Raw genomic sequence first — 26,641 nt, 5'->3', positions numbered from 1 at the left:
TTGTACTTTAATTCGCCCCCCACACCCCCAATTTCTTTGGAGACATCTGCTTCTTTGAATCTCACTGTTAGCGGCCCACTACCATGTAAGCAAAGCTTTGGACTCTGGTTCACACCAGAGTGTCTCTGTGCAAATGGAATGTTGTAATAGCAAAAACATGGATGAACATGGAAGTAAAATCCTTTATTTTCTTGAGATCACTTGCTGCTGATATCACACATTAGTCAAAACTTCTGTTGTTCATCAAAGTGGTGTTAAGTTGATCAAATATGCAGAACAAGGAGAAAAAAAAAAGCAAGTTTGAAGAGAATAAAAGTGTGAGTGGAGGGTGTGGAACCATCTGTAAGTCGTGAACATTCGCTTGACTGCTCACGCTTTCATTAGATCACACCAAAGATAGAAGTGCTGAGGTTGGATGTTCTGTGAAAGTCTGTCGCTCTCCAGAGGTGTCTGGATTAACACTCTGTGTAAGTGCACCAGCAGAAAGCAGCAAAGAGAGGTTTTTATTTTGGCAGTGAGAATTATCTATCCGCCATTCATCCTAAATATTCTGGTAAAACAAAGTTAAAGTGACAATACAATTATGTGATCGTGGTCTACAACAAAAATACTTCTTAACAAAAAGAACTCAAATACTTCCTTGATTTTCTGGAACTACTGTGTTGTTGTCAGTGTTATCTTGAGCTTTAAAGTATATACTTTATTGAATATTGTTTTGATTGTTTAAGCGCTTTGTCACCCTGGTCTTGAAAAGCGCTATATAAATACAAATTACTTACTTACTTACAAATAAAGATTTGTCATTGAAGGTCCACCGGAACCGATTTCATCTTCATAAACAAAAACGCAGAGTAAAAATCCTTAAGGAAATGGAATTAAGGAAATGCTGACCGACCAACAGTGCTGGAATGCACCTCCTCAGAGCCCCAACCCTCTTAATCCAGGAGCTTTTAGAATCTCGACCCCAGCAACAAACTTCAAGGATCTTTATGACAAGGAAGGTGGGATGTACCTGATGTGAGCCAGGTAGCTTTAGATGGAACTTAGATGGATTAATGACCCACTCAATATCGTAGGAACTGATGTATATGGGAGCCATCTTCCAGGGGTGGACTTGAGAAAGCTGGTCCCGAGTGAAGAGCAAAACCAGCTAACCAGAGCGGTAATTGGAAGCAAGTACATAGTGTCCGCTATACGGCTGTTACGCTGGGTGGAGCAATAAAGTGCCTGTGGTATGCTTCTAAACAGATCCACAGCCTTGAATGCTGGTTCAAACAGAGGGAACTGTGGCCTTTTTTAGAGAAGGGAAGGGATGAGGATCACAGGAAGACATGAGTGTTGTGAGAATATTCGAATGAATGGAGGCTCCAAGAGGTCAACAAGCAGGGATGCAAAGAAAAGCAGATTCAAAATCTTGGTTGGCCTTCTTAGACTGGCCATTGGGTTGAGGTATTTGGCTGTAAGGCTGGAGGATGCACCGCTAGCATCGCAGAAGGTCTGGCAAACTTGGCAGGGCAACTGAGGAACACGATCTGAGACAATGTCTGCAGATATTCCATGGATCCAGAAAACGTCTATAGGGCATCGTCAATATTCCACCTAGCCGCGATCCGAAGCATCAAGTGCATAAGGTTATTAGAAATTTTTCAGAGGTGTTTTGAAGGTAGATGTCCACTCATCGCCTTTTGTAATAAGCACTAAATGACTTGCTCTCCGAGGTGGCCTGGTTAAGTGGTTAAAATGTTGGGTCAATCAAGAGAAGAGGATACTCGCCTCACGCCGTGATTTCGTTAAGACCGCTATAATCGATGCAGGGGTAAAGCAATTTTTCCTTCTCGCTCGCTGCTCTAAGTAATGGATCAATAAATAATATAATAATATATATAATATAATAATAATAATAATAATAAAATGTATTAATACTGCTGTTAACATGTAATCTGGTTGTAACACTTGTGAACTCACGTTATTGTCTTCTACCAGAGATCACATTTCTGTTTGGCAGTATTCAACATGTTTTCAGATGAATGAAAAGAAATCATCAAACATGGCCGTCGTAAAACAATAACCTGCTTCGGGCTAATAACATTTGCTGACAATTGTAAACAAAATATTGACATGATGTATTGAAGCCCCCCCCCCCCCCCTTCACGTTCCCTCCCTCTCCACCAGATCCATCTCAGTGATTGAATATCAGCGCAAGAATCAACAACATGTCGGCCGGCAGTGAAAGTCAACGAGTGTTCGTGTCTTTTGATTAATCGCGAGGAGGGGTCTGCGTGGTGAGCGGCGGCTGGGTGTCATTACCATAATCATGTTAGTGTTTGGCTACGTCCCCGCCGCACATTATGAATCACAGATGAGGGCATGACAGTGTCGTCCTCTGCAGGTGGAGAAAACGTAACAGAATTGGCACATTAAATACGACACCTGCAGTTCTTCATCAAAATTATCTTTCGGGTGTCATTTATCAAGAACTCATCCTCGACATGTGCGATTAAAAAAACAGATTACTGGTTTAGTCCAATGAAAACTTTTGAATAAATGTTAATAATGAAGTACGGTAGATGCTGAATTGTTACCTTAATAATCCAGTTTATAGCTGGACTTTATAGCTGGACTAAGCCTGCATGTACTCATTATCTTGCCTAGGAATATGATGTAATAACATAATATATGTGAAAGAATCATCAGGTGTATTAACTCCTGGATGCGGTATTAGTCTTTGTCAAAGTTTTACAAGTAAATACAACATAGGAATTCTTGGGGTGGCCATAGAGAATCAAAAAAACGGATAAGATAACACATAAAATAGGCAATAGAAAAACAGAACCAAGAACCAGCTAACTAGTATTAGCTCATCAAGTTCATCCTGTGTTTTCTAGTCTCACTTAATGCAAAGTATCGTCCAATCAGCATTCAGTGCTGTACATGTGGCCCTTTGACTTTCCTTATGTGGCCCTCATGACGCCAAATTATCAGATAGAAAATAACCATTTTGTTTTGTATTTATTTCCATTATTCATTGCTAGTCTAAATATGTCTATGGTTTTTTTGTTTAAGAACTTCTGAGCGTATACATTTCCGCTCATGAAGATTTAAGTGAATATAAAAATAAAAAACTTGGAGGGAAAAAGCGCTTTTAAATCAGATCTAAAAAGTAAAATAAAATACATTCATACTTTTCCTTGATGGTCCATCACAACAGCCACTGTATAAATGTGGCCCCTGAGGAAATACCCACCACTGTTTAAGATGTGCTCAATATTTTAAGTGTTCTCATTTTAAAATGGGTAAAAAAGAAATTGACTGTGGTGTTAAATTAATCTGTTAAAAATGTAAACATTACAACATGTGCTTGTGATTTTATATTTTCATGTCAATAAAGCTTTTATCCAGGGTCGGCAAAGATACATGCATTGATTAAAATAGATTCTAATAAAGCTGTCACAAACTCTTACTGTGATGTTAATGTAAGTAGCATTAGCATTAGCATAGATAAACAACTAATAAACGACTGACAAGCCACAGGTCCCTCTCTAATGAAGTTGCTCATCGGTGAAGCAAAAAAAAAAAAAAAAATAGGGACAGGGATATAACATAATAAATATTGTTTTATTTTATGTCACGACCAACATTTTGACAAATTTCGCATTGACCTGGCTCAGCAGATCATGTGACTTAACCCGATAATAGACCCAGATGCAAACAGGCTGCATATATATTAAATGTTATTACAGCCTCTGTTCAATATATCTTTATCTCCCCACTTAACCTCACGTTTTAAATCTCCCTTATTGTGCCGGCGCCACCGTGCCGGACTCATAAACCGATACTCAGCCACAGAGAGTATCCCAAAGACAATGGCCATCGGGTCAATGAGAGGTGAGCAGTCCCAAGTGGCAGCACAAGAGGGATTTTCTCCGCGGCGAGTAACGACAGCTCGCGCGATATTAACCTGTCGATGTGAGGCGGCGACAATAACGATCGCTTGCACTGCATTGTATCAAAGAATCACCTCTGTGACCTCTGAGTAGCCATGGTTACACCGGTGTCGGAGGGATCAGCCCGAGAGTGACACCTATCACCTGGGGCGGGAGCGCTAATGCTATTCCGAGGGTCTTCCAGCGTAGGTAGGTTGTCGTGGTGATGAATTATGAGAAACACATGCTGATGCGGTGCCTCTACTTCAGAGAGTCCGCAGCCTCTGTGTATGATATTGGTTTTGTAGTAGTTGCTGTGTTGGTAGAAAAAGAAAAAAAAAAGCCTTGTGTGTGTGCTTGTGTGTGACGCCTTCCCCCCAACACCACCCCCCAGATCCCTGAAGGTCCTTATTGCATGAGAATAGAAGAACGCCTGGCGGGCAGTGAAACCACCTCAGCAGAATATTTGACCAGAGTCGGAACAGATTCCCCTGGAGGATTTCACTTCTCATGTGGAGAGACATAGAAGACCAGGAGAACAATTCGTCGTATTTGAGATCTGACATTTGTACAAAAAGTAAGGTGACATTTTCACCTAAAAGAAAGCCAACATGTTGAGCTCATTTAAAATGTCTTAAGGCTTCGTCGAGCAGACAGAATTTCCCTCATTAAAATAAGAAAAGCAAGGATTAGACCAACGCCCTCTCAGGGAAAAGACAAATGGTTGAGGTCTAAGGTCGAGGCATAATGTGAACATCAGAGACGTAGTCAATTGAACGGAAAAGAAGTGGACTTAGTGTCAGGGATGGAAGACGAGGTCGGTTGCTGGGTCTCAGAGGAGCAGAACAGATCAGAGAAAAAGCTTGACACCTAGTGGTAAGTTGGAAACAGATGTATGTTTTAGTTGAAGGTAATGGAAAGAGCATTTAGACATTTGAAAATAATACGCGTGTTTTATGAGACTCAAGTTATCAAGTGAACTCATTTTTGAGCAAAAGAGATGGTCTCAAAATTGAAAAGCTTCTATCATTCTCCTATAGCAACACAAAACCAAGGTGGATTTTATTTTTCCAAATAGATACATTTGGCTTGTATTAAAAAAGATGTTTTTTTCTTATAAAAATTACAATTAACACGACACCGTGCGGCATTGAAATCAAGTTCTTTGTATTTAAAGAGAAATATCTTCACTTCCTCATCACATTCCATTTCATTTACACCTATATGAATAAATAGCTAACAAACCTTCTTCTTTTCTATGAAGAATTCAGAAACGCAACGTTCAGTTGAGAATGCCTGGAAATGACTCCTCTGTCATTGTGATGGCTGCTTTTGTCGCTGCATTGCTGTAAACACCAGCACAAAGAACAGACGAGAGATTGATGGTGTGAAATAATTGCATCATAGACCTACATTTTTGGGATATGTGCATGTGTTAGAGCATCAAGAGCTGCTTCATTAGTTGGAACATTCTGGAAATTGAAGCCTTAGTGTAGTGATGATATACATTGGGTTCACCAGAACAATATATCAAATAATTTAGAGAAAACAAAAATGACTTAATGTCAGCATTATTTTCATGCATAAAGATGAAAATAACGAAAATAAAATACTATGCCCTGAAAAAAACTGAAGTTAAGTGCATTTAACTACATCTGACCATAAGCTCTTAACCAACAGGAGACCTGCTTACATGCAAAAAGATGGTCCAATAAAAAAAATAGTTTTTTACCCTACTTTACTTATTTTTTGAGTAAACTTGACCAAAATTGTCTTTTGACATGTGAAGAAGCACCTGCTAATATGACTTTAGAGAAAATGATGTCTTCTTTTTCAAAGTTTGTCAACTTACAGACAGTAATAATCACTACAAAAATAAATAAATAATTTATTTTCTTTCCTTGTTGTCTGGTATTAAATGTCTCAAAAAATGCCAGGCGGACTAGTATTGGTTCCCGGCATAGTGATTGGAGATCACTGATCTACCAAATTGAATGGCCTCATATACCGACGTTGACTCTGGAAGTTCATTTTCAAAGACAGGTCTGTCTGAGCTCTAGCCATAACAGCCTCAATGGATCGTTGTTGTGTTTTAGTATATTCTTATGTTAGCTTTGATGCATGGTCTATGGTCAGGTGTTGATTATTTCCACTCTCTACCTAAAACGCCGCCACACACACAATTCAAAAGGCAGATGTTGATATTTTCAAACACCAACAGGATTCTGGTTGGACTTAATATGCTGCCAGTGCTCCCTGTATTTTTTCCTAGAGTAAAAAGTGAGAATTACTGCCTCCCACTGGTCCAAAAAAAAACTTACCGTCTGATGAGCTACGGAAAATTACCTTTTAGAAAACAGCATGTTTTCATTGGTTTATTGCTAGTTGGCTCTGCCATTTAAGGATTTTATTTTATTATTTAATATAGTCTGTATTTTGTTTACCTCTGACTCTGAAAACTTGTCTATTGTCCCCTGTCCTTGCTTTGCAAAACAAAAGTCTGGTCCAGATACGGCAGGGAGGTGCTGGCTGTTGATATTGTTCTATCAGACAGCTCGAGAAGAGGAAGTTCTCTGTCTGAGCCAGAGACTGGCTCTATTTTGGATGGAGGCGAGGGAAGGTGTGGGGGGAAGGGGGGATGAGAGACCTCCATGTTATCTTTGTGTAAAAGGTCACACAGGTCCGGCGTAAGACGCAAAAGCAGCAGCCATCTGTGTTTCCACACACTGCAGAGCTCTGTTGTTGCTATCTGAACACACACATACACACACAAAAACACTGACTTCAGTCGTATCTGCACACTCATGACCATGTGATGAAAGTTGGAAAGCCCCTTGATACATTTTGCTCCTTTGTAATGTGTGCATAGCCTTGTTTTTATTTTAAACTCACAAATGACACCAAGAACAAGATTGAAAAGAATCATCCGACTTGGATTTGTTCATACTGTTGTAAATAGAAGTGAAATATTGGAAGATATGTAGAAGACATAATTTTAGAAGCAAAATAAGAATAAGTATCACACACACCAATTTGACAAAGCCACCCTTTTCCATGTTTTTCTATTTTGTAAAAACATTACCTTGCCTTGTTTTTTAACCTTTGCTGATTTGTTTTGGGTTTTATTTTTCTCTCAAATATCATAACTCAAAACCATGTCGATTCATTTCATTAAATGCTGGTTATCTGGATCCAGTGTGTACACAAGTAAGTCTTTATGGATTTAGAACTTACCTGTATGGCTTCTAACTGCTGCCACTCATCCACCATGAACATGTTTAATACAAGCATTTCATCAATATTTTTTAAGGCAAAACAAAAGACAATACAAATCATGAATCGTTGTTTATTTAATGATCCAGGCAGACCAAATATTTTGTTCAGCCTGGGATGATGTAATGTGGGGAATAGGGCGGATTTGCTGGGGTGTTTTTCTCTTCACACATGTTTTGTTTGGTTTGTATTCCGCATTTCAGTTGATAACATGTTGTGCAGCAATTGGAGTAGAATCATTCTGAAGCAAAGACGCAGAGAAACAAAGTACCTTTTCTGAGAAAGTGATGAGTCCTTCAAAACGTGCAGATTCTAACGTTAATCCTTGAATTAAGGATGTGTTTTTCTAGTTTTTAAGGAGTTTAGGGGAAACCCGCACTCAATTCCACAACTTTCTTTTAAGTGTTCTCCTCAATAACACTTACATCATTTATGAAACTTCACCACTGGAGTGTTTTACTGGCAGCGTTACCTTCATCCCTTCAGCTGGTTTAAAAAAAAAACTTGAAAATAGCCACAGGAAGAGAGAAAACCGGAGCTATCGCATTATCTTATTGTTTTCCTTTTGGTCCTTAAGTGCTGCAAACACGTAGCGTGTCTCACACACACACAGTGGCTTTATGTGGGCTCATGCTGCTATGCTCCACCCTGCAGGGGATTTAATGTTTTATTGCCTCAAGAGAAGCCAGTTTTCAAGGCAATTAAAATGATAAAAAATCTCAGCGCAGAGATTGAGGGAATACGGCAAATAGAATGTCACAACCCACCGAGACACACATAGTCGAGTGTCACTGCCATTAATCTGAGCTGCCGTGTAATGTTTTTATAATCCCATTGTGTTTCACTTTTACATTTATATTCATTTTATTGGACTTGTTTTTCAGGAATAATGGCTTGTTACCGCAAGAGCGCAGACCCAGCTGTGCAGATGAGACGCAGCTCTATCATCACTTTCAAAGTGCAGAAAAGACAAAAGTAACTAACCCTGAAGTTAACAAAAGCAAAAGAGTAAACAACATGTTTTTTTTTGTTTATTTATTTAGATATGGCAAAGTCACCAAGGATCTAAAGAGTCTATGTTGTACTCGTCTTTTTCCAAACAAGGCACCAAACAGTGGTAAGACTTGATAGCAAACTGATTCTCTCAGTGAGGCATCGGCATAATATTTCAAATATCTAAAAACGTTATTATCAGTCCCGATAAGTAGAAAAAGGATAAGGCATCAAAATGAAAGTCAGTAAAAGCAAAAGATCCTGAACAACACCTGCTAAATCGACAAATCATCTATACGGTTCTTAAGTATTTTAGCAGGAGAGACACTCGGAAAGAAAGAGAATCATGATAAAAAGATTGCTTAAGCAAAAAGCAGTTACAAGGCGGGAGAGTCAGCGATAATAAAGTTTATGAGCCAAACGATGAAAAAAATGGAAAGTATTAGAAAAGGAAGTACAAAAAGAAAAGCATTGCTAATCAAAGAAATACAGACATTTGCGCTTGATGGATCTACTGACTCCTTTAAGAAACATCTTAAGACGTTTCTATTTGTTTCCTTAATTTTCTGGAACTCCTGTTATGTTATCAGTTTTATCTTGATCTTTAAAATATATACTTTATTGAATATTGTTTTGATTGTTTAAGCGCTTTGTGACCCTGGTCTGGAAAAGCGCTATACAAATAAAAATTACTTAGTTACTTACTTACATATATATTTCGTAAAAGTACCAAGACAAACAAAAACCAGCAGTTGATATGTTGTAAACAAAAGAAGTACATTTTGATTTAAATGAGTGATGTTTCTATGGCTCCGGTTGGAACCTCAAATCACTGGCTGAAGGGTATTTGAATCAATAAAAAGATTGTGAAGATTGCTGTTTAGAGAGGCTCGGTACGCATGATGCTTCAAGGTAACATCATAATTCTTTTCAAAAATAAAAAGATGATCAAGTCTACGATCATTGATCTGCGCCGGGTATTAAACTCACATTTCTGCTGAGATCACTGAGCTGCAGCGGGTTGTATATCGATGTTGAGAAACACGTTCGTCTTCCTCCGCTACACATATAGTTGGTGTTGCGTGAATGTGTGAAAAGTGTTAAACGCGTCTTTAAAACGATCGTCACGGCTCAACCAATTATCTGGAATATTGACACGCTCGGACATGTTCCTGTTTCCCAGTTATACTTTGAACCCTGAGGTGTTTGGTCCTGCATTGCATAGCTCAATCCAAGACATTCATTAACATGTTACTTTAAACTTGATTTCACGTTTGCACCGTGATTGATTATAGGTTTGAAGTCACTTTTCCAATCAGAGAAGAAGAGAGGAGGTAATCAACCAATGTCCTTTACTTTTGGTCGGCCTGTCTCCGTCCTCTTACCTCCGCCTCCCCACTGAATGTTTCAGTCAGTCAGTGACTAAATAAATAAATTTACATTTTTTTAAAGAAAGAGTTGAAATATTATGTGTATGTTTATATTGTATATTTGTGGCCACTCACTGGTATCTGTATTTTGTGTGGCTTTTGTGCCTAAAAAATGTATTACTCTAAATGAAAAACCAAGATGAATGAAGTCAAATAAAAAATCTTCAAGGTTTTGCTACTAAATTTCTCTGGACGATAAAAACAAGACTTATTGTAGCATTTTTTCAGTTGTTTCGATTCCAGTTCCAAATGATTTTCGGTTTTGATTCTTTAAAATGCAACTAAAATTCCAACTCTCCTGACTCACTCAAATTTTGAAGTCTTCCTCTTCAAGATGCAGTAAGTCTCTCATCATGAAGATGTTTTGAAGTGATTACTTTATAAAGTCCTCCTTCGCATGAAATCTCAGCAAACGACGAGGGTTATAAGAGATGTGCCCATTACGATGTAGTAAAGGGCTTCACTCCTTCAGCAGCCAACCCCCAGTCACGCCCTGCTTTGTTTATACAAAGAGTCCAGGATTGACAACATTCAGTGATCACCCTTAATGCTTGACCAATCACAGCAGAGTGGGTGTGGTTGCAGTAAATAATAATTATATTTCAGTGGACATTTTCTAATGTAAATATTATAATTAAAAGAGAGTTTTGTACAAACAGACACATACTGAGTACAATAGAGGTCAGAGGTCAATTTAAGACACACTTAAATCAACACATTGTGTGGAACCAGCAGCTTCTTCTTAAGTAAGGGACCAATAATTAAAATTAGGAATTCATTTCTAAATGCTTGAACGATTCTGTGAAAATTGCAAAGCCAGTCCCAGTTCCAAGTGATTCTCGACCCCAACCCTAATTCTGTCCCACACAAAACCTTTTTAAAACATGTACCACTACATTTTAAAGAGAAAATGATAGGACAAGTAAACGTTAGTTGTGTAGTTCCATCTGGATCCAGGATAATTTTGAAGAATCAACACTAAAAAGAAGGAAAAGTTTTCAAAAATAAACACAATATACAATTAAATCATAAAGCTAAAAAGTGACTGTGGTGACAAAGTATGTTGTGCATACATAAAAATTGTTTTAGTGCAATACAATACAAGATTATGCTTGACTCACTTTTATTATCAGTTCTTTGTCAATCAGTCAAGATTAGGTCACATTGTGCAATAGTCGGAACGTCTTGACAATATCTTACAATTGCTTCTCTATGATGTTGAACATATTTCTGATTAATTCACCGTGTTGTTGTTCCGTCAACACGCCAGCTCGCACAATGACTCCTTCGGCATCAATCAACCTGGATTACAGCTGAAGTCACGGCGCAGAAAAAGAGTGATCACCTATTGATTGTGGACGCTCAATCATCCCGATCATCAATTACTAACTATGACGTTAATGAAGAGAAAGTGAGACCAGTGGTTATTTTTCCGTTGAAACTTCGAGAGGATTAAATCCCACTTGAGTCTCCTTAAGAGATTGTCTAGTGGAAAAAAAGGCCTGTTAGCATGTTTTTAGTGTATTTCAGTTACATAATTATGACTGAAGGCGCCGCCACGCTGAGTGATGCTACACGAGAAAACAATCAAATCAGTTTGAGTCACTTGTTTTGCTTCGATGTGCAACAATGAGACACTGCGATAGCCGTCAGAGCCGAAGCCAAGTTTTAATGTGTCAGTAGTGGCACATTTACTGCTGCCAAAAAGCAACCTTTTGTTCGCGCGGCGGTCGACTAAAGATAGCTCGCGCCTGGTCGTTTGGCTGCCCCGCTCCACATGACCTTTTTTTTTTGTTCAATTTCTGCAAAATATGTTATGCTTTTCCAGGCTGTGCAAACAGATTTGGTCACGCTTATTGTGTCACGTTGCTGCAGAAAAATAAATGCTTTTGGTGGTAAATATCCCTCCAGATGTGGCGCAGACGGTCAAAACATGTTTTCCTGGACACAGGTTTCCTGGAGCTGTGGTCTGTCACCTTACCTGGAACACAACATGACTCAATGAGAATGGAGATATTAGGAAAACATGCTGTAGTACCAGAGAGCCACTGGACTGTATCCCCCTCTGACCGCTCCAAACAGGAAAAGGATCAGGGAACAGGGTCAGCAACTTGTTCCCAGAGCCGAGGCAATCCATAACACCTGCTCTTCCAGTAAATTCTATGTTTCTTTTTCATTCACTACTTCAACACAGCCATGTGACACCGTGCTGATCATGGGAAGATTATATGTTTACGATTCACGCTCACACACAAAGAGATACTCACGGAAAATACAGACATTACATGGGAAAGGTTCAGTACATGAAGCTCAGATATTGATTTGAATGTACAATAACTTGGAATTAGATCACTATTTAATGTGACTCAAGCAAGTTTGTAATTGGACGTGTTTGACTGCAGTAATGGATCGAATGATCATCGACGTGTTTTATTGATTCTTGGCCAGTGAGGCTCTATGAGGTCTTCGGGGACTGGTGAGGTCCCAGAGCTGCAGGTTCTGATTAAGAGACTCATCATCAGGTCTCTAGACTGAATAGTAAACCATCTAAATTAGTTTTTCTTTTCTCTCCCACACTGAAATGCATCTTTTCCTATCATTTTTCCTTTTTTTAAAGTAGTGGTTAGTATTGTTTTTTTGTTTTGTTGACCCTGGTCTGCGAAAGGTGCTTTCAAATAGAAATTACTTACCCACTTACTACTTAATAAAGTAGCTGTTATGCTCCAAATGATAAACATGTCCTTGTGATTTTCTGAACGCATTCTGTGAATTCTGTGTGTCTCTGTGTTGCCGACACAACCTTACCTAAATATTAATCTGAAAATATGTATTTCTTTACTTTTTTTAATTTAATTTTATCAATATATTCCTTGGTAGGCATTTTATTGATTTAACATACTGACATATTTTATATCGCGTTCAAAGAATCCAGAAATGTTTAAAGTTTTTTGCTGTGAATCCTTTGGTTATTTTGCTTTTGGCCAAAAGAAAAATCTTTGTAGCGACTGAAAGGACGAGATCACACACAGTTTTCTCTGCAGGTGTCTTTTGGAGATTAAAGTCCGGGAAATGGTGAGAGTAGAACCAAAGTCATAGGAAGATGATGTCTCTCAGTTGACCTGGGATCAGCTTATTATTCCCCCAGTAGTAAAGTGGTTTCTACTGAGAGGAAAAGACTGGCACGCTTTGAGAGATGATTATGTTTCCTAATGATTCTCGGAGAGAAATTTTATTTAAATTAATATTTGATGAGTTTATTTTCATTCTTTGCTGGGGAATCAGAAGTCGTATAATAGTAAGAATCTTTAATTTAACATTACTTTTGGGGGGAAGAAAGGGAGGTTCTCTAAATGTGACGTAAAGATCCAAATTGGGAGAAAACTGTTTGCATGTATCCATTTTTTTCTCATGATAAACCTTGTTCCATCATCTAAGTAATATAAACTAAAAAGAATCATGAACATAATCATCTCGTCTCGAAGGCCAATGAATTCATCTTTAATTCCTCTATTTATGACTTCTCAATAATTGATTTTCACATAACAACCAGATAAAATGATCCGCCTCAGAGGCTCTGAGGAGTGATAGTGATTTGAAGATTCTCTCAGCGCCTCTTTTCCAACTGATGGAGGTTTGCACCTGCATCGCCCCCGACCATCTGGAACGAGAATCTTGTTGTTCTCTTCGGTGTATAGATCTGAGCAGAAGCCCTGCAGCTGAAACACCACCTATGATGGTAAAGCTTCAGGTCTGCCGTCAAAACCCGAGGGGGTCACCTGCTTCTTCTTGACTTTCAAACGTAAAGGAGGAAATATTCCCATCTCAACACGCGGGCGTTCAACCATCAGCTGTCAAATTAAAGACCCCCCGCGGGCGATCGGCTCAAACTCACCTAGAGACGGAGAAGGTCTCCTTGACCTTGAAGAGTCTCAAATTAACCGGCTGAAAGTCTGTTGCTGCTTCCACCGCCAAATATATGCGCGGATAAATGAGGAACAATCAGAGACAAAAGTAGACATTCATACTGTACAGCAATACAAATGGAAACTCAAAAGGTGGAAATGATCATTTTCATTTTAGTGTAACTATTAATATATACCGTTTTATTACAGTTATACCTTCTTTATTCCAAAATCTATTCCTGAACTGGTTCTACAACAACAGATTCTGTCTTCCAGAGCAATGGTTAGTCAAGGTAGGCTCTGGAAGGCAGAATCTTTTGTTGTAGAACCAGTTCAGAAATAGATGTTGGAATTAAGAATACATTTTCCTTGCATAGTTGCTGGACTCTCTCTTAAAGATCATTGCTCATTCATCCATGTGTGACTCAACCTCTTCAGCCACAAAACTTGCAATACGATAAATGCTTAAAAAGAAAACTTAACCTGGCTTTTCATCACTGAGCATTCCTATTTTTTTTTTGCGAAGGAAGCGAAGCCTGTTGTGCAGGAAACCCTGAGAGCAGTTTCCTGTTTTGGAGAAGGTTTTAAAGAGTAGCACTCATTCAGTCGGAGATACAGAGCCAGGAAACACGGCGAGCAGCGAAAATGCTCAGATGTCCGAGTCAACTTTTTTCGGAAAACCTTATTTTTAAACTTTTTATTGTGAATTAAAACAACAGTCATTTTTAACAAGTTAATATTACTGGTCTGTTGTTGTTTTTATTCATCTTCAGTTCATAGATGAGTCTGTTGTAGTGGCTTTATTATATATCATTATATATACAATAATATACATATTATATATTATATTTATATACTATATTGAATATTGTTTTGTTTTTTTAAGCGCTTTGTGACCCTGGTCTAGAAAAGCGCTATACAAATAAAAATTACTTACTTACTTACTTACTTACTTTAAATGGTAAAACAGTGATAAAAAAGTCCTCATATAAAACAATGTTCATGTCCTTATATTTATATGTCCTTGTACATCCTTGTTGAAATCAACATAGTCATTAAAAAAATCGCAATATGATAATTGTTTAAGGATTTTGTCTGTGAAACCTAAATAGCCATTTAAATATATTCATTATTTCAAGATTATATACTATATACTATACTATATACTATATACTATATCAAACATTAAGTTGGATTTGATTCCAATGTATTGGAATATACACAGTTTGTATGTGGGATAAGCAATTGAGTAGCATTGACCCTCTTTTTCTTCTTTTTTTAAATAAACAGTGTCCTTAGGGAAATCCAATAAAAGAGAAGGAAGGGTTCTCTGTTGTTAGACTGACTCAGGGTTTGTGTTTGAACACTCATGATGAATAATACACTCATCACTTTGGATAAAGGTGTCTGCTGAATGACATGATAGGTGATGTCAGCCAGGATGTGCAGCAGAGGAGATGCTACATGAAGACAAGAAAGATTTATAAAATAGAAAAAAAAAAGGCACAGGTTTCCAAGTGAATTACATGATTTTTTACAAGTAAATTTGAGGTGTTTTTTTTCTCCTCTTGTTGTTTATACTCCCTACTTTAACGCATGAGACGATGGTTCTCTGAACGGAAGCTGGAGACGGACGGGGTCCAGCCTCAGGAAGCAGCCTCCGCACCTCCGTCCCTCCACAGCAGCTCAGCAGCGGCGGAGGAAGCATCAGTCCTGGAGGTGTGACCGCGTCTTTCGCGCACCAACACTTGGGATTTCAACGGCTGGACTTTCGCTGCAGAAAAAAACACAAGACGATGCGTTTTTCTCGCTTCACCACCTGAGATCTCGGCTTCGTTTTCTCTGTTTGGATTAAGTTTTCCTTGTCTTTTTTGAAGCGAGGAGAAAAGATGGGAACTGTCGCTCGCCGTGGATGATGAAGTCCCAGAATGAACACAGGTTTGTTGGATATTCTTAAATAAACTTTTCTTGCGACGTTATGCGGTTGTAATAACGCCTTAGTGATCGTAATGCTTGACGGGTGCTCGTGTTTACATTGTTTATTTTAAGCCCTAAACATCTTTGTATCATTAAAACGATTAAAGTTGTTAGACATAATAAATATAAATTCATTATTATGTATTACGATGAAACAAAAATAGATCACAGGCAACAGTTGTAATAAAAAAAAAAGTATTTTCATGTATTATTATTTTTATTATTTTGTTTTGATTTAAAATAGAGAGATTTGGGATTATAGTTTCACAAGTGATCAAATAATAAGAAAGTACTTAGTATACTTCCTTTTTTTTAAAAAGCCAGTTGCTTTCCAAGTTATAAAATAATCCAATATGAAAGAAAATAAGATTATTTATGTTGTTAGTTAGTTATCTTGTATGTCAATGAGGTGCACTTCTATTGTTCGTACTGAATTAGTGGAATAAAGCTTTTAATGTAATATACTAATACATAATTCCTTATATGAATGGAGTTAATATTATCAATGATTATCATGAATTTATTTTGTGCTCTTTGATTCATTCAATAGACCTTTCCAGCAAACAAACAACTGTGATATATGTGTTATTGTGTCTCTGCTTGCTTTGTGAGAATTTGGGGAATAATGACGAGAAGGAAGTCCATTTGTGTTTAGAAAATATGCACTTCTATGTTCAAGACGGATTGATGAGGGGGGCCACTGTGTAAATGTCCTTCCCGTAGACATCCTGTGTGGAGTCAGAGCTTCAAGCAGGAAAAACTGAGGGATCTGGTATTCCTCGAGGCCAACAAGCTAACAAGGAAAATTACTGGCATCAAGATTCCCACTTTTCACACCAATTAGCATTTGCTGTAGTGTGATATTCTCACTAAAAATACGTCTAAGGGGGAAATCAATCAGAGGCGTGTTGAGACAGTCAGAGTGCACAAAAGGTTTAATAGGATGTGCGTCAGGGCAGGTACTAAATAACAGGAAGAGGCAAAGGGTGTGCTCACTTTGTTAAGCATGGGTGTACATTTCCTAACTTTTTCAGCTATTTATTGTACCTTTATTCCAACATCTAAATTTACGATGAGCGGACTGTTATGATGCCACAACCTGAATCATTTCATGATTACAATGTAGACTACTTTGGGATTTATAATTCTTCAAATGACATGCTGTGGTCACCAAAATAAAGAAATATGTTAGCTTAACACCTATTATTAATGTATTGTTAGATTTATTGAATTATGTAAACCAAATTGTTTGGTTACATGTATGTATTTAAATATTAAATATATATCACACAGTGCATAATGTAATGTAGTTTCCCACTGTTACTTAAATCATAGTCAATTATTTTAATGTCTATTTGATGTTTTATATCTCTTACGTTGGCTTAACTGCTGTTTTAAATGATTATTTGAGGGGATTGTAGCTTTTTGAAGCGACTATATTTCTTGGTTTCTAAATAATTTGGCAAAGACTTTGGACGTGCATTCATAAGAGTTGTTTTGGGCATGAGCCTCGTAACTCAAGACTCTGCTGCAGGAAGACTCTCACAGCCCTTTTTTTCACTTTCTTATATACCACAAAAATTGAAGTGTGAGACTAAGACAAGTCTCGGTCATTTTTACTGTCGACATTCATAACACTTTCTCAGACAAAACTGGTCATGTGACTAGGTGGGTTAAGTTCTTTGTAATTGCAGAAATGATGTGCTCCTGCTGGCTTTTTTGAATATTGAAATCTATTTAAAAATGTATTCATAAAAATGTTTACATTGCTTTAAAAAGTTTTGTAAATTCGACTGCAGTGCTTTTAATCAGCTGCCAGTATGATGTTTTTAAAAAGTGTAGGTCATTTATAAGCCGTTCAAACATGATCGGTGCTTAAGTGCTAGAGTGTGAGTAGACTGCCCTCCTCACTAATCCCTTCAAATCAAAAGTTACACGATTATAACAGCTCTGTGATTCAGTTTGAGTCACTGCCACACTTAAAAGAATAACTTATCTGACAAGAATATGTTATTTTATTCTTCTAAATTATTTGTCTTGCAAAATGCATGGTCACCACAGTTACTGTCTTTACAATGAAAGTTTCACTGATGTTTCAAACTTATATTTTCCCACAGATTTTCAAGCTCAACTTCCTCCACCAAAGCTTCGCAGTCACCTCACTATCGAAGTGAAATCCAAGCTGATGTCCCGACCTTGCCCTCATGTCCACGGTTCAAAGCCTCCAGTTGCTCCTAAGCCTCTCTACAGGACCCATCTACAGGGGGTGCTGTGCTCCTCGGAGCGCCCTAGAAACGGATTTCTGGCTCACTCTGCGGAGGAGCAGGAACATCTCAATGAGATGACTGAGGGGAGAAGCGATTCTCAGAACGACGAGGTCGATGGTGGCGCCGTAGAAGAAGGAATTAAGGATCGATCAGAGAACGGAAAGTTAAGAAGCGCTGATGAGGTTGGCTGCGATGACTCGGAGGAGAGAGTCTCAGTAGATGATGGTCCTGTCGATGCTGAAGATAACTCTGCAAATAACCTTGGTGAACATGAAGATGCTGGTAGCTCATTAATAGAGGAAGAAGTTAAAGAGGATTTTGTTACCGATGGACTCTTGTCTGAAAATGATGCTGAAGATAAGTCAGGAGAAACTGTTCAGAATGACCCTGAACCTGGACATAACGGATTAGACCATGAAAGCAACTGTGTTGATTATGATTTAATCATACCGGAGAATCAGTTGGAAACATTTGCCTTTGGATTCAGTGTCCTTCCAACTCTGACTGAGGAATACCCCTACGATGTGATCGGCCCGAATGACAACGCCAGCGACACATGCGAGTCATGCGACCCGACAGAAACGGGGGATTTAGAGGTGTGGCAACCAGAGCGGGCCACCAAAGACGTATCTGGATGTTTTAGGTTCAGTTCCAGCACTGAAGATGTATTTGGACCATATTCGGTCATCGAATCTCTGCCGTCGAACAGAAATGCCACCGCTGATCCTGAGCTGTGTCAGGAGGATGCTGAGGAGACACAGGAGGATGATGAGCAACCCACCTGTGCTGCAAACCCAGAGCCTTTCTATGTGTCTTCAGATGATGTCGAGAAGTTGGAGGATCAGCAGGAGACGGAAGGTGAGAGGGAACAGCCTCCAAACCAAGACACAGTGAAGGAAATTGAGTCTGCAGATGAATATGCTGACATTGATGATTCCCTTTGCTATAAAGAAGGGGATGATTTTGGACAGCTGGAGTGTGTTTCATCCGAGGACTATGTTGAAATAGGTGATGAAGAGGAAGACGAAGAATGGGAAGAGAAGAAACATATCAAAGGGATAAGCGCAAAAGACAGAACAGCTAAACGAGAGCAGGCTCTCCTCAACCATCGGAAAAGCTGCCAGCCTCGACTCAGGTTATGCAACATCACAGTGCCGACGGACCTGGACCTGGGTCGCACCCCGGAGCTCACCAACAGGGTCGTGTTCGCTCACACCACCGAGGCCTTTGAGGAGGACATCGAGGAGCTGGACTGCCACATCGTGCCTTACTACGAGGAGACCGACTCTGACAACGAGGAGCACATATACGAGGAGGCCGGCTTCGACTCTGAGGGGGAAAACTTTTTAAACCTGGAAAGGAAGACTATTGTGACCCGTTCTCGCTCGTACTCTGGCAAAGTTCCAGGTTATGTCCCAGAGACTGTGCCAGAGGAGACAGGCACAGAGTATCAGACGCATGACTACTGCACGGTGGCCTTGAATGAGAGCAGTGAACCGCTCAGCCATTCACAACAGCCCGGGGTCAACTGTCTGATCCCGTCTATGAAGTCTCGCCGCTTCTTGTTGTACTCCCGTTCCGCCGAGGGTCCAGAATTGTCCATGACCTCGCCTGCTGATAGTGACAAGTCTATAAAGAATGAGATTAGGATGAGGAGGAAAGACGACAATCTGTCTCTTCCGTGTGTCATCACCTCTTCTGGGAGCTTCTCTCATCGCAGTCGCCAATCCTCCAGCGGCGTCTCTACACCGACCTCTCTGGTGGACATCCCTCCGCCCTTCGATCTCGCCTACATCACCAAGAGACCAGTCACAAAGAGCTCCCCGTCTGTATTAATACACCATGAACCAGTTGAAAAAATCAAGAATAAGTCTTCATTTAAACGTTTTCTGGCGCTCAAGTTCAGGAGGAAAACAGATTCCAAAGGTTACAGCGACGGAAGTGTTCGTTCGTCTCGGTCCTCCTCAGAGTCTAGTCATCATGGGCCAACGCGAGTCATCGAGCTCGACCGCAAAAGCAACGGCTGCTCTCCTCAGCTACAGTCGCGGACTATGAACTCTCAGCAGCGTTCACCGGACATGCCTTTCATCCTCCACAAAGAAGAGAAGAAAAGCGACTCTAAAGTCCTCAACGCTCGCATCTCGAGGGTTGAATCCTTCGAGGAGCGGTCACGTCGCTCTGCGCAGCTGATTCATCTAACCAAACCTCGCTCCATATCGTTCCCCTGTGCGGACACCTCTGACTATGAGAACATTCCAGCGATGAGCTCAGATTATGAGAACATTCAAATCCCGGGCAGACCAGTGAGATCACACACGGTCACAGAGTTTTTTGAGGATCCTAATCGCATGGTAGCTCCCTGCAACGAAAACGATGGCTACGTGGACATGAACAGTTTCCCTGGGATTGAGAAAGCTGACAAATCGGAAAATGAAAGGTAGGATTTTCAAGTGAAACATTTTTGTTACGCATAGTTACTTCTCTTTTCTCTTTTAAAGTCACCATTTGCTACTGAAAATTCAACTTATCATCTTCTAGTCACACCTTCATGTCTTCATTCATCCATGAACTTAATTGGTTGTCATCCAAACCATCTGTCCTAACTTTTCTGAATACTTTACAGTTACACACAACTGTAACCTCAGTACCTGATTCCCTAAATTCCATCATGATAATAAAAACTCCTGTCCCGAAATCCCTTTCACTTTAGCTGCTGCTCTGATGCCACTGTCTTCTCTAGTAGTTCAACCAAATATGCACTTTCTTCTTCGTCTCCCTCCATCTTAGTCCATCACTTTGGATTATAAACTTTTCTAACCTATTTTCTTCACTGATTTTCATTACATCCAGGACTCACACCAAACTGCAAATCCACCAGAGAACTCACACAAAAAGTGGGGGCCCCATTTTTGCATGCTCCACACTAGGGGGTCACCAACTTTTTGCAACTGAGAGCTACTCCAAGGGCCCCGTATTATCTTTTAATGCAAACAATATTGCAAATGAAAATAAAATATTGTTTTATTTTATGACTTGAAGAGGACTCGTTCAATAAGCCAGACCTTCACAAAAATAGCAGGTGGCAGTGTAGTGTCAATAAAGTTTTGAATTAACTTACATTATACATGTGAAGGTAGAAGTTTTTTTTAATTATATTTTGATTCTGCGTTCAGCTTCACACACTGAAAAGCTCTTGTGGTGTGAGTCTAGGGTGATTTTAACTTTTCTAATCATAAATTGTGTTGGAACTGTTCTCTAGTGTAATATCATTTAATCATCAATCAACAATGCATAGTATTAAATTGGAATAAAATGTAATTTTTTGGCCACCTTTTGAAAACATATTTTAGTTTTCTACCACAACTCATTTCCTGTTAATTTAAATAATATTTTTTGAATGTGATATACTTTTCTCTAAAACAAGTAATAGCTTCCTCATAGATTCAATCAATTTTATGAATCAAAATGAAACTTAGTAGGTGTGAGTGGTTTACAGTTTTTTAATTGTGTCCAGTCACAGCCTCAAATGAACAAAAATGAATGTTCAGGAGAAAATAAAGGGGATAGGTTTGACCAGAAAGGTTGTTCAAAATAGGTTAAGGTGTAGGACTTGCTCTATGAACTGTAGAATAAAATCAAAATTGCTATTAGACTTTTGACATACTCAACAAATGTCATGCACAGATGAAAACAGAACATGCCATAGTCTCTCTCTTTTATTAGGACAACCTTAAGTTAGTGCTTACACAACTTGCTCTGCATTAAAGGTTTTGTCTTGTCTCCTAAACTTTTAAATGCCCAATATCTTGAGTAATCCAGGAGTCATTACAAGTACGCTTCTTAACTCTCATAACCAATTTTCCTTTATCTCTCCACCTCATTATGTCTCTTAATGGCTTATTTTGTCCATTTTATGTCTCCATCTGCTAATGTGTTGCAGCCCAGTGAGACACTATATTTATTAATGTCGTCTCAATTGAAAATGATGTATTTTCATACAGATTATTAATGAGAAGAGATGATGGACCAAGATATGATAAGTAAGAATTAGCTTCAGAGACTTAAGGAGCCTCATGGGCTTGAATTGAAAGAAAATGTAACGTTACATGTTCAATCTTGTTATTCAAACCGGAGTCAGCCGCTCTCAAAGTGAAAAAGGTGTTATAATCTGGTAATTGCTTGTGTCGATTGGGAATAGGTGAGAGAGAAGACGGTGAGAAAACACATGGGGCGCGATGTACAGAACAAGAGGAGCAAGTTTCTGGTAATTGCCCTTCTGGACGTGACACTTACGGTTCAGTTTAGGAGCACTTTTATTAAAGAAGCTCTCTCCTGAGTGCTCCTCTTTCCTCCAGGGGCGGCTGGATTTACTGCAGTGTGTGATAGAGTGTGGAATCACCGTGGTCAGACTGTTCCAAATTACCCTGACCCGAGCCACAGCTTCCGCCACCACAGGCTTCAGTCCTTCCCAGTCTTAATAAAACCACTGTGTTTGATGGCCTGTGTGTGGTCGAGGAGACAGACCATTATACAGCCCTCATGTGTAGACGGGCTTTGAGACTTCTTCTGTCTCAATTAGATGCGTTTCAGGACATTTGTCTTACAATTCCGAATGTAGCCTAAAGCAACGATATCAGTTAAACTTTAAAGGTTTTTTTTTTTACATTTCCTCTAATGATTGGTTATATTTTTATCAGCAATGACCCACATAGTAGAACTCTTGATATTCACTATGTAACTTTGTCATTAACTTTGAATTACAGTTAAACTTTTCCTGAAATGTGTGTTTTAATCGCACATATTCTTCCTTTAAGATTCATTGAAAATATTTTTTTATTTCCTGGACAGTGTGCTCTCTTAAAAATCTGATGCATGAGTTTAGTAACTTTTTCCTGAACTCCTGAATATCAGTCAGGCCCTGGTTTCAATCTAAATGGGCAACACTCGTCCTCTTGGCGTGCTGGTGAACGCGAATCAATTATATAAATAATGTTCTTCCACATAGCAATAATTACCCGGGGATATACATAATGGTTAACTGGTTTTGCTTAGTAATTTCCTCAATTTCTTTCCTTGTCTTTAAAATAGCATCATAATAAAACTTAAACATCTGCATTGACTTTAATTTGGAAGCATGGGCCACATAAATTGACTCAGGGGGGCAGATTTCGCGTCCAACACTTGCTGAAATTGTATAGCTATCAACCAGGGCAGATGCCTGTGTGTCGTCTAGTATACATGTCTTATTAAAAACTCTTCAACACTGAGCTCCTTCTCTGTGACCGATGCTATGAATGTAGCTCATTGTGTCCACACGAAGACTCACCGCATTTCCCCTGGAGTCGCCTCTGTTGCCACAGCCACTGTTTGTCCCTGTAGGGTCCGGTTAATGTTTATTTCATTGTGTCGCCCAGTCAGATCTCCACTGTGTGTTTGCTCGGCCTCTTTATGTGCATCTTGCTCTATAGCCTTTCTAAAGCTTGGCTTCACCACTTTCCAGTGCTGGCGCGCTTCACAAGATCGCAAAGATTAATTGTGAACAAAGTCAACAGTCAATGCAGTCGGACACCCAAAGAGAAAAGGAAGATTTTTTTATTTCCGAGAAGAATGGCTCCTTCACACAAAGGGAGCTGACTACTGTGGCAGTCAAGCAGAGAAGTAAAATCTGCTGCAGTCCTTGCTTTTCCCCACTTGTACTTATTCCTGTTTGATGAATGGGTAAAGCTATTCACACTCCAGTATTCAGGCTGAGCAAAGAGACAAGTTCATTAGCAAGCCTCCTATAGTGTGTAATGGTAATGCACAGAGTACACTAATGATCCAAAAGAAGTCAATTGGTGTGTGTTTGCAGATGTGTGAGATTTATCCAAGGATGAAACTCCTGTTGAGAGTGCATTCTCAGCAGAATTGTCCTTGGCAAGTCTGCTAATGAAAAAGGTTTAGTTTTAGAAACTTCCCCATTCTTAAGCCTCGCGCTAATCATACTCACGATGACGGTTTCTTTATTTCAAGTTTGCCTGATGAAGAGGGGTTTGATCAGCTCCTGTGTTTTGTTAGTGTGATGAGGGAGCTGTTCTAAGTGCATTGTTGTACTGGGTGGTGTCTGTGTGGCGGGGCAGTGGACAGGGCGGGTGCTCTGGTTCAAGAGGCTCAGTGCCAAGGACTCTGAGGTCATTGCCAGGTCATCCCCGGGGAGGAAGCGTCCAGCCTAGGAGCTTTCCACATGCCTGTTTACAGGAAATGCAGGACAAGGGTGGAGTTGGACTAAAAAAGGGATTCGGGGTGGACGGATGGGATTGAAGGGTGTTAAGGTGGGGAGGTCCTTGGAAAAAAAAGTTACTGGCCCAGACAAACTAAAGAGGTCTAGACTTCTCTGTCTACAAAGTACGCTTCTCCAGCGAGAATACCAAGGTGTTCGGGGGTCACCGGTAGCACCTTATTAGTAGTGATGGTCTGATGAAGCTTCATAAAGCCTTCATTATTTTCAGAGTCCACTAGATGGTGGTGTCTACATTATTTTCCTTTGTTTGCCACAATTGTTCTAATGAAACATCACATCATTTCTAAACTAATGGCGCCACCTACTGACCTCTAAATAACATGACACTGTTTCATGAAGCTTCATTAGCCCATCACTAGTTATTAAGAAGGGAAGGCCTGAGCCACCTGACACTTCTTTGAACGCTGCGTTACAACTGGAGAAGAAACTGCTTTACATTTTGCAGTTGGTGCTATTTTTGGTGACATAAAAGCAAGAGAAGAATGCATATGGAAACTGTTCCAGATGGCAAATTGAAATATTACTCTCCAGAAGTCACTGAGAAATGCTGAGCAGCGGAAATTTCCGGCTGTTGCCTGCATTTCTCCGGGTTCCTGTTTGAACCCCTGCTATTGTGCTGCTGTGTGCCCCACAATGCCATTGAATTGGTTCTGCTTCATCTACTCTTTTATGAGACTCACATACGTCTTACCTTCTTTTGGCAGTGCCTACACAGAACCTTTTCCCTTGGCCGCCGTGTCTGCCAGATTGTCAGCCGAGGAGGACCACGGGCGGACGTCAGAGGAGGAGGAAGCGGCGCCGGAGCAGAGTTACGACCGTCAGGTGAGATTTATCGAACTGAGTTGACATAAATATGACAAAAACATTTGGTTATACATCACAACACATCGGTCCTTTGAAAATCCCTTAAATCTTACTCTGAGTTTATCTTGGTAAAATTGTGGGTTTATGATCACAGCACAGACATTGGTCTTGAGTTATGACACACACTGGACAGTACATCCTGTAGTGTGTGTTGTAGCAATTTTGCTTAGTTCTGCGGTTATTGACGCAATGTTTCTCAAGAAAGAGAGATGTAAGGAGGAATTTCAGAGGTCGAAATAAAAAAGAAAAACGTTTTTCATTGCTTGAAATGTAGCTAAACTGAAACGTCTTTCATATCTGAAGGTCAAATGGCGAAGAAAAGAAAATTAGACTTCGAGGAGGTTTCTCAGCATTTTTTTTTTTTTAAAACATTTTGACAAGCACCGTTTGAAAACATGAGCAGTAAAATCTCACCAAGGTTTATCTTTTTCAGATTTTTTAAACAAAAAGATCAGATATGTTTTGCTTCAAATGATCCATGGCGATTTTTCAAATTCAAACCTAATGCCTGAAGACTTCCATTCAATATACTCAATCTTTGAGATGAGAAAGTGGAACTAGAAAGGCTAGTTTATGTTCCTCAACTTGAGTTACTTTCAGGGGGAATCTCAACCTTTTTTCCAGTCTGCAGGCTTCAGTTTAGCTGTTTTGTACAAGAACCTTAAAGATGTAAAAGGATGAATGTTCGAGTCTAAGTCTTCAGCACAAGGTATATCCCACATTTTTTTTCACTTTAACATCCAAACAGGTCCAAACAATTGTCTACTGTAGAGCCAAGTTAGACAGTGGCCTAGGCCTACATATATCCATTTAACTGTATTGTATGCAGAGTAAAACTATGAAACTGAAGTAGTTCAGTAGTGAAGTGTTATGTTTCACTTCTAATTAAACTCTAAATATAACTCCAAATCAAATGAAATTGTAAAAACTATACAATTTGACATGTTTGACATGTTTGGAAGTAGAAAATGTATATCAATGATATTGGAATGAAACAATACATTTTGACAGTTATTTGCTTATGTCTTCACATATTTAAAAAATAAATCAATAAATTAAATTTGAAATTTTTTATTGTCTTACGTTTATCTTCTCTATAAATTTAAAGATTTCTTTAGCATTTGAAATAGCAAAAATATTATTAACAGTCAAATTCAACGAGTGTCATTCATCTGTTCTACGTTCCAAAACACATTTTTAAATAATCTATAAACTACAGAGGTGAGTGATTGACAGCAACAATCATGTATTTGCTCTATGAGTAATAAAACCGTCGATGGCAGATTTAGAGAGCAGTGATATTTCTTTCACCTATAGTAGAGAAGCTTTTAAATGAGAGAAAAACAACACGGGACTTTCTTTTTTGACCTTATCTTATAGAATTTGATTTGGGTTTGATTCCGCGGAAATGGGCTCACACATTCTTTGAATGCAGATAACGCAGGAGCCTTCCTGGTTCACAAAGAAACACTAAGTGGGTCAAATGTTTTACCACGGCTGGTGTGTTTTGAGCCTGTGATTAGCCTTTCAGCGATCAATGGGTCTCACTGTTGTCACACACACACACACACTCATACATTATGCATCTCAATTTAAAAGTCTCATGTTTTAAGAAAAAAAAAAAACCTCCATGTTCTTGCTGCTGTGTAATGAAATAATCAGTCTTGTTTTGACACCAAATATCTGGGAAAAGCAAATTTGCTATTTCATCAGTCCACGTCGGCACTTCTAT

At 39.2% G+C, this 26,641-nt stretch overlaps 2 protein-coding genes across 3 annotated transcripts in view; one reads left to right on the top strand and one right to left on the bottom strand.

Moving 5' to 3' along the window:
- The window catches only part of zbtb40 (zinc finger and BTB domain containing 40), a 390,649-nt gene that overhangs the window by 133,934 nt on the left and 230,074 nt on the right, over positions 1-26,641 (bottom strand). The window lies entirely within an intron of this gene.
- The window catches only part of fgd5a (FYVE, RhoGEF and PH domain containing 5a), an 89,758-nt gene continuing 78,348 nt past the window's right edge, over positions 15,232-26,641 (top strand). For both annotated transcript variants that reach the window (XM_087800519.1, XM_087800518.1), the window contains exons 1-3: positions 15,232-15,459; positions 17,616-20,202; positions 24,750-24,867. In XM_087800519.1, coding sequence (XP_087656645.1) covers positions 15,450-15,459; positions 17,616-20,202; positions 24,750-24,867 — 2,715 coding nt within the window. In that variant the 5' untranslated portion in view covers positions 15,232-15,449. The remainder of the gene's footprint in view (positions 15,460-17,615; positions 20,203-24,749; positions 24,868-26,641) is intronic.

Source organism: Callionymus lyra, chromosome 10 (genome assembly GCF_982586985.1).
Source record: "Callionymus lyra chromosome 10, fCalLyr1.hap1.1, whole genome shotgun sequence".
Lineage (NCBI taxonomy): Eukaryota > Metazoa > Chordata > Actinopteri > Syngnathiformes > Callionymidae > Callionymus > Callionymus lyra.
This window is presented reverse-complemented; position numbering and strand designations above follow the sequence as displayed.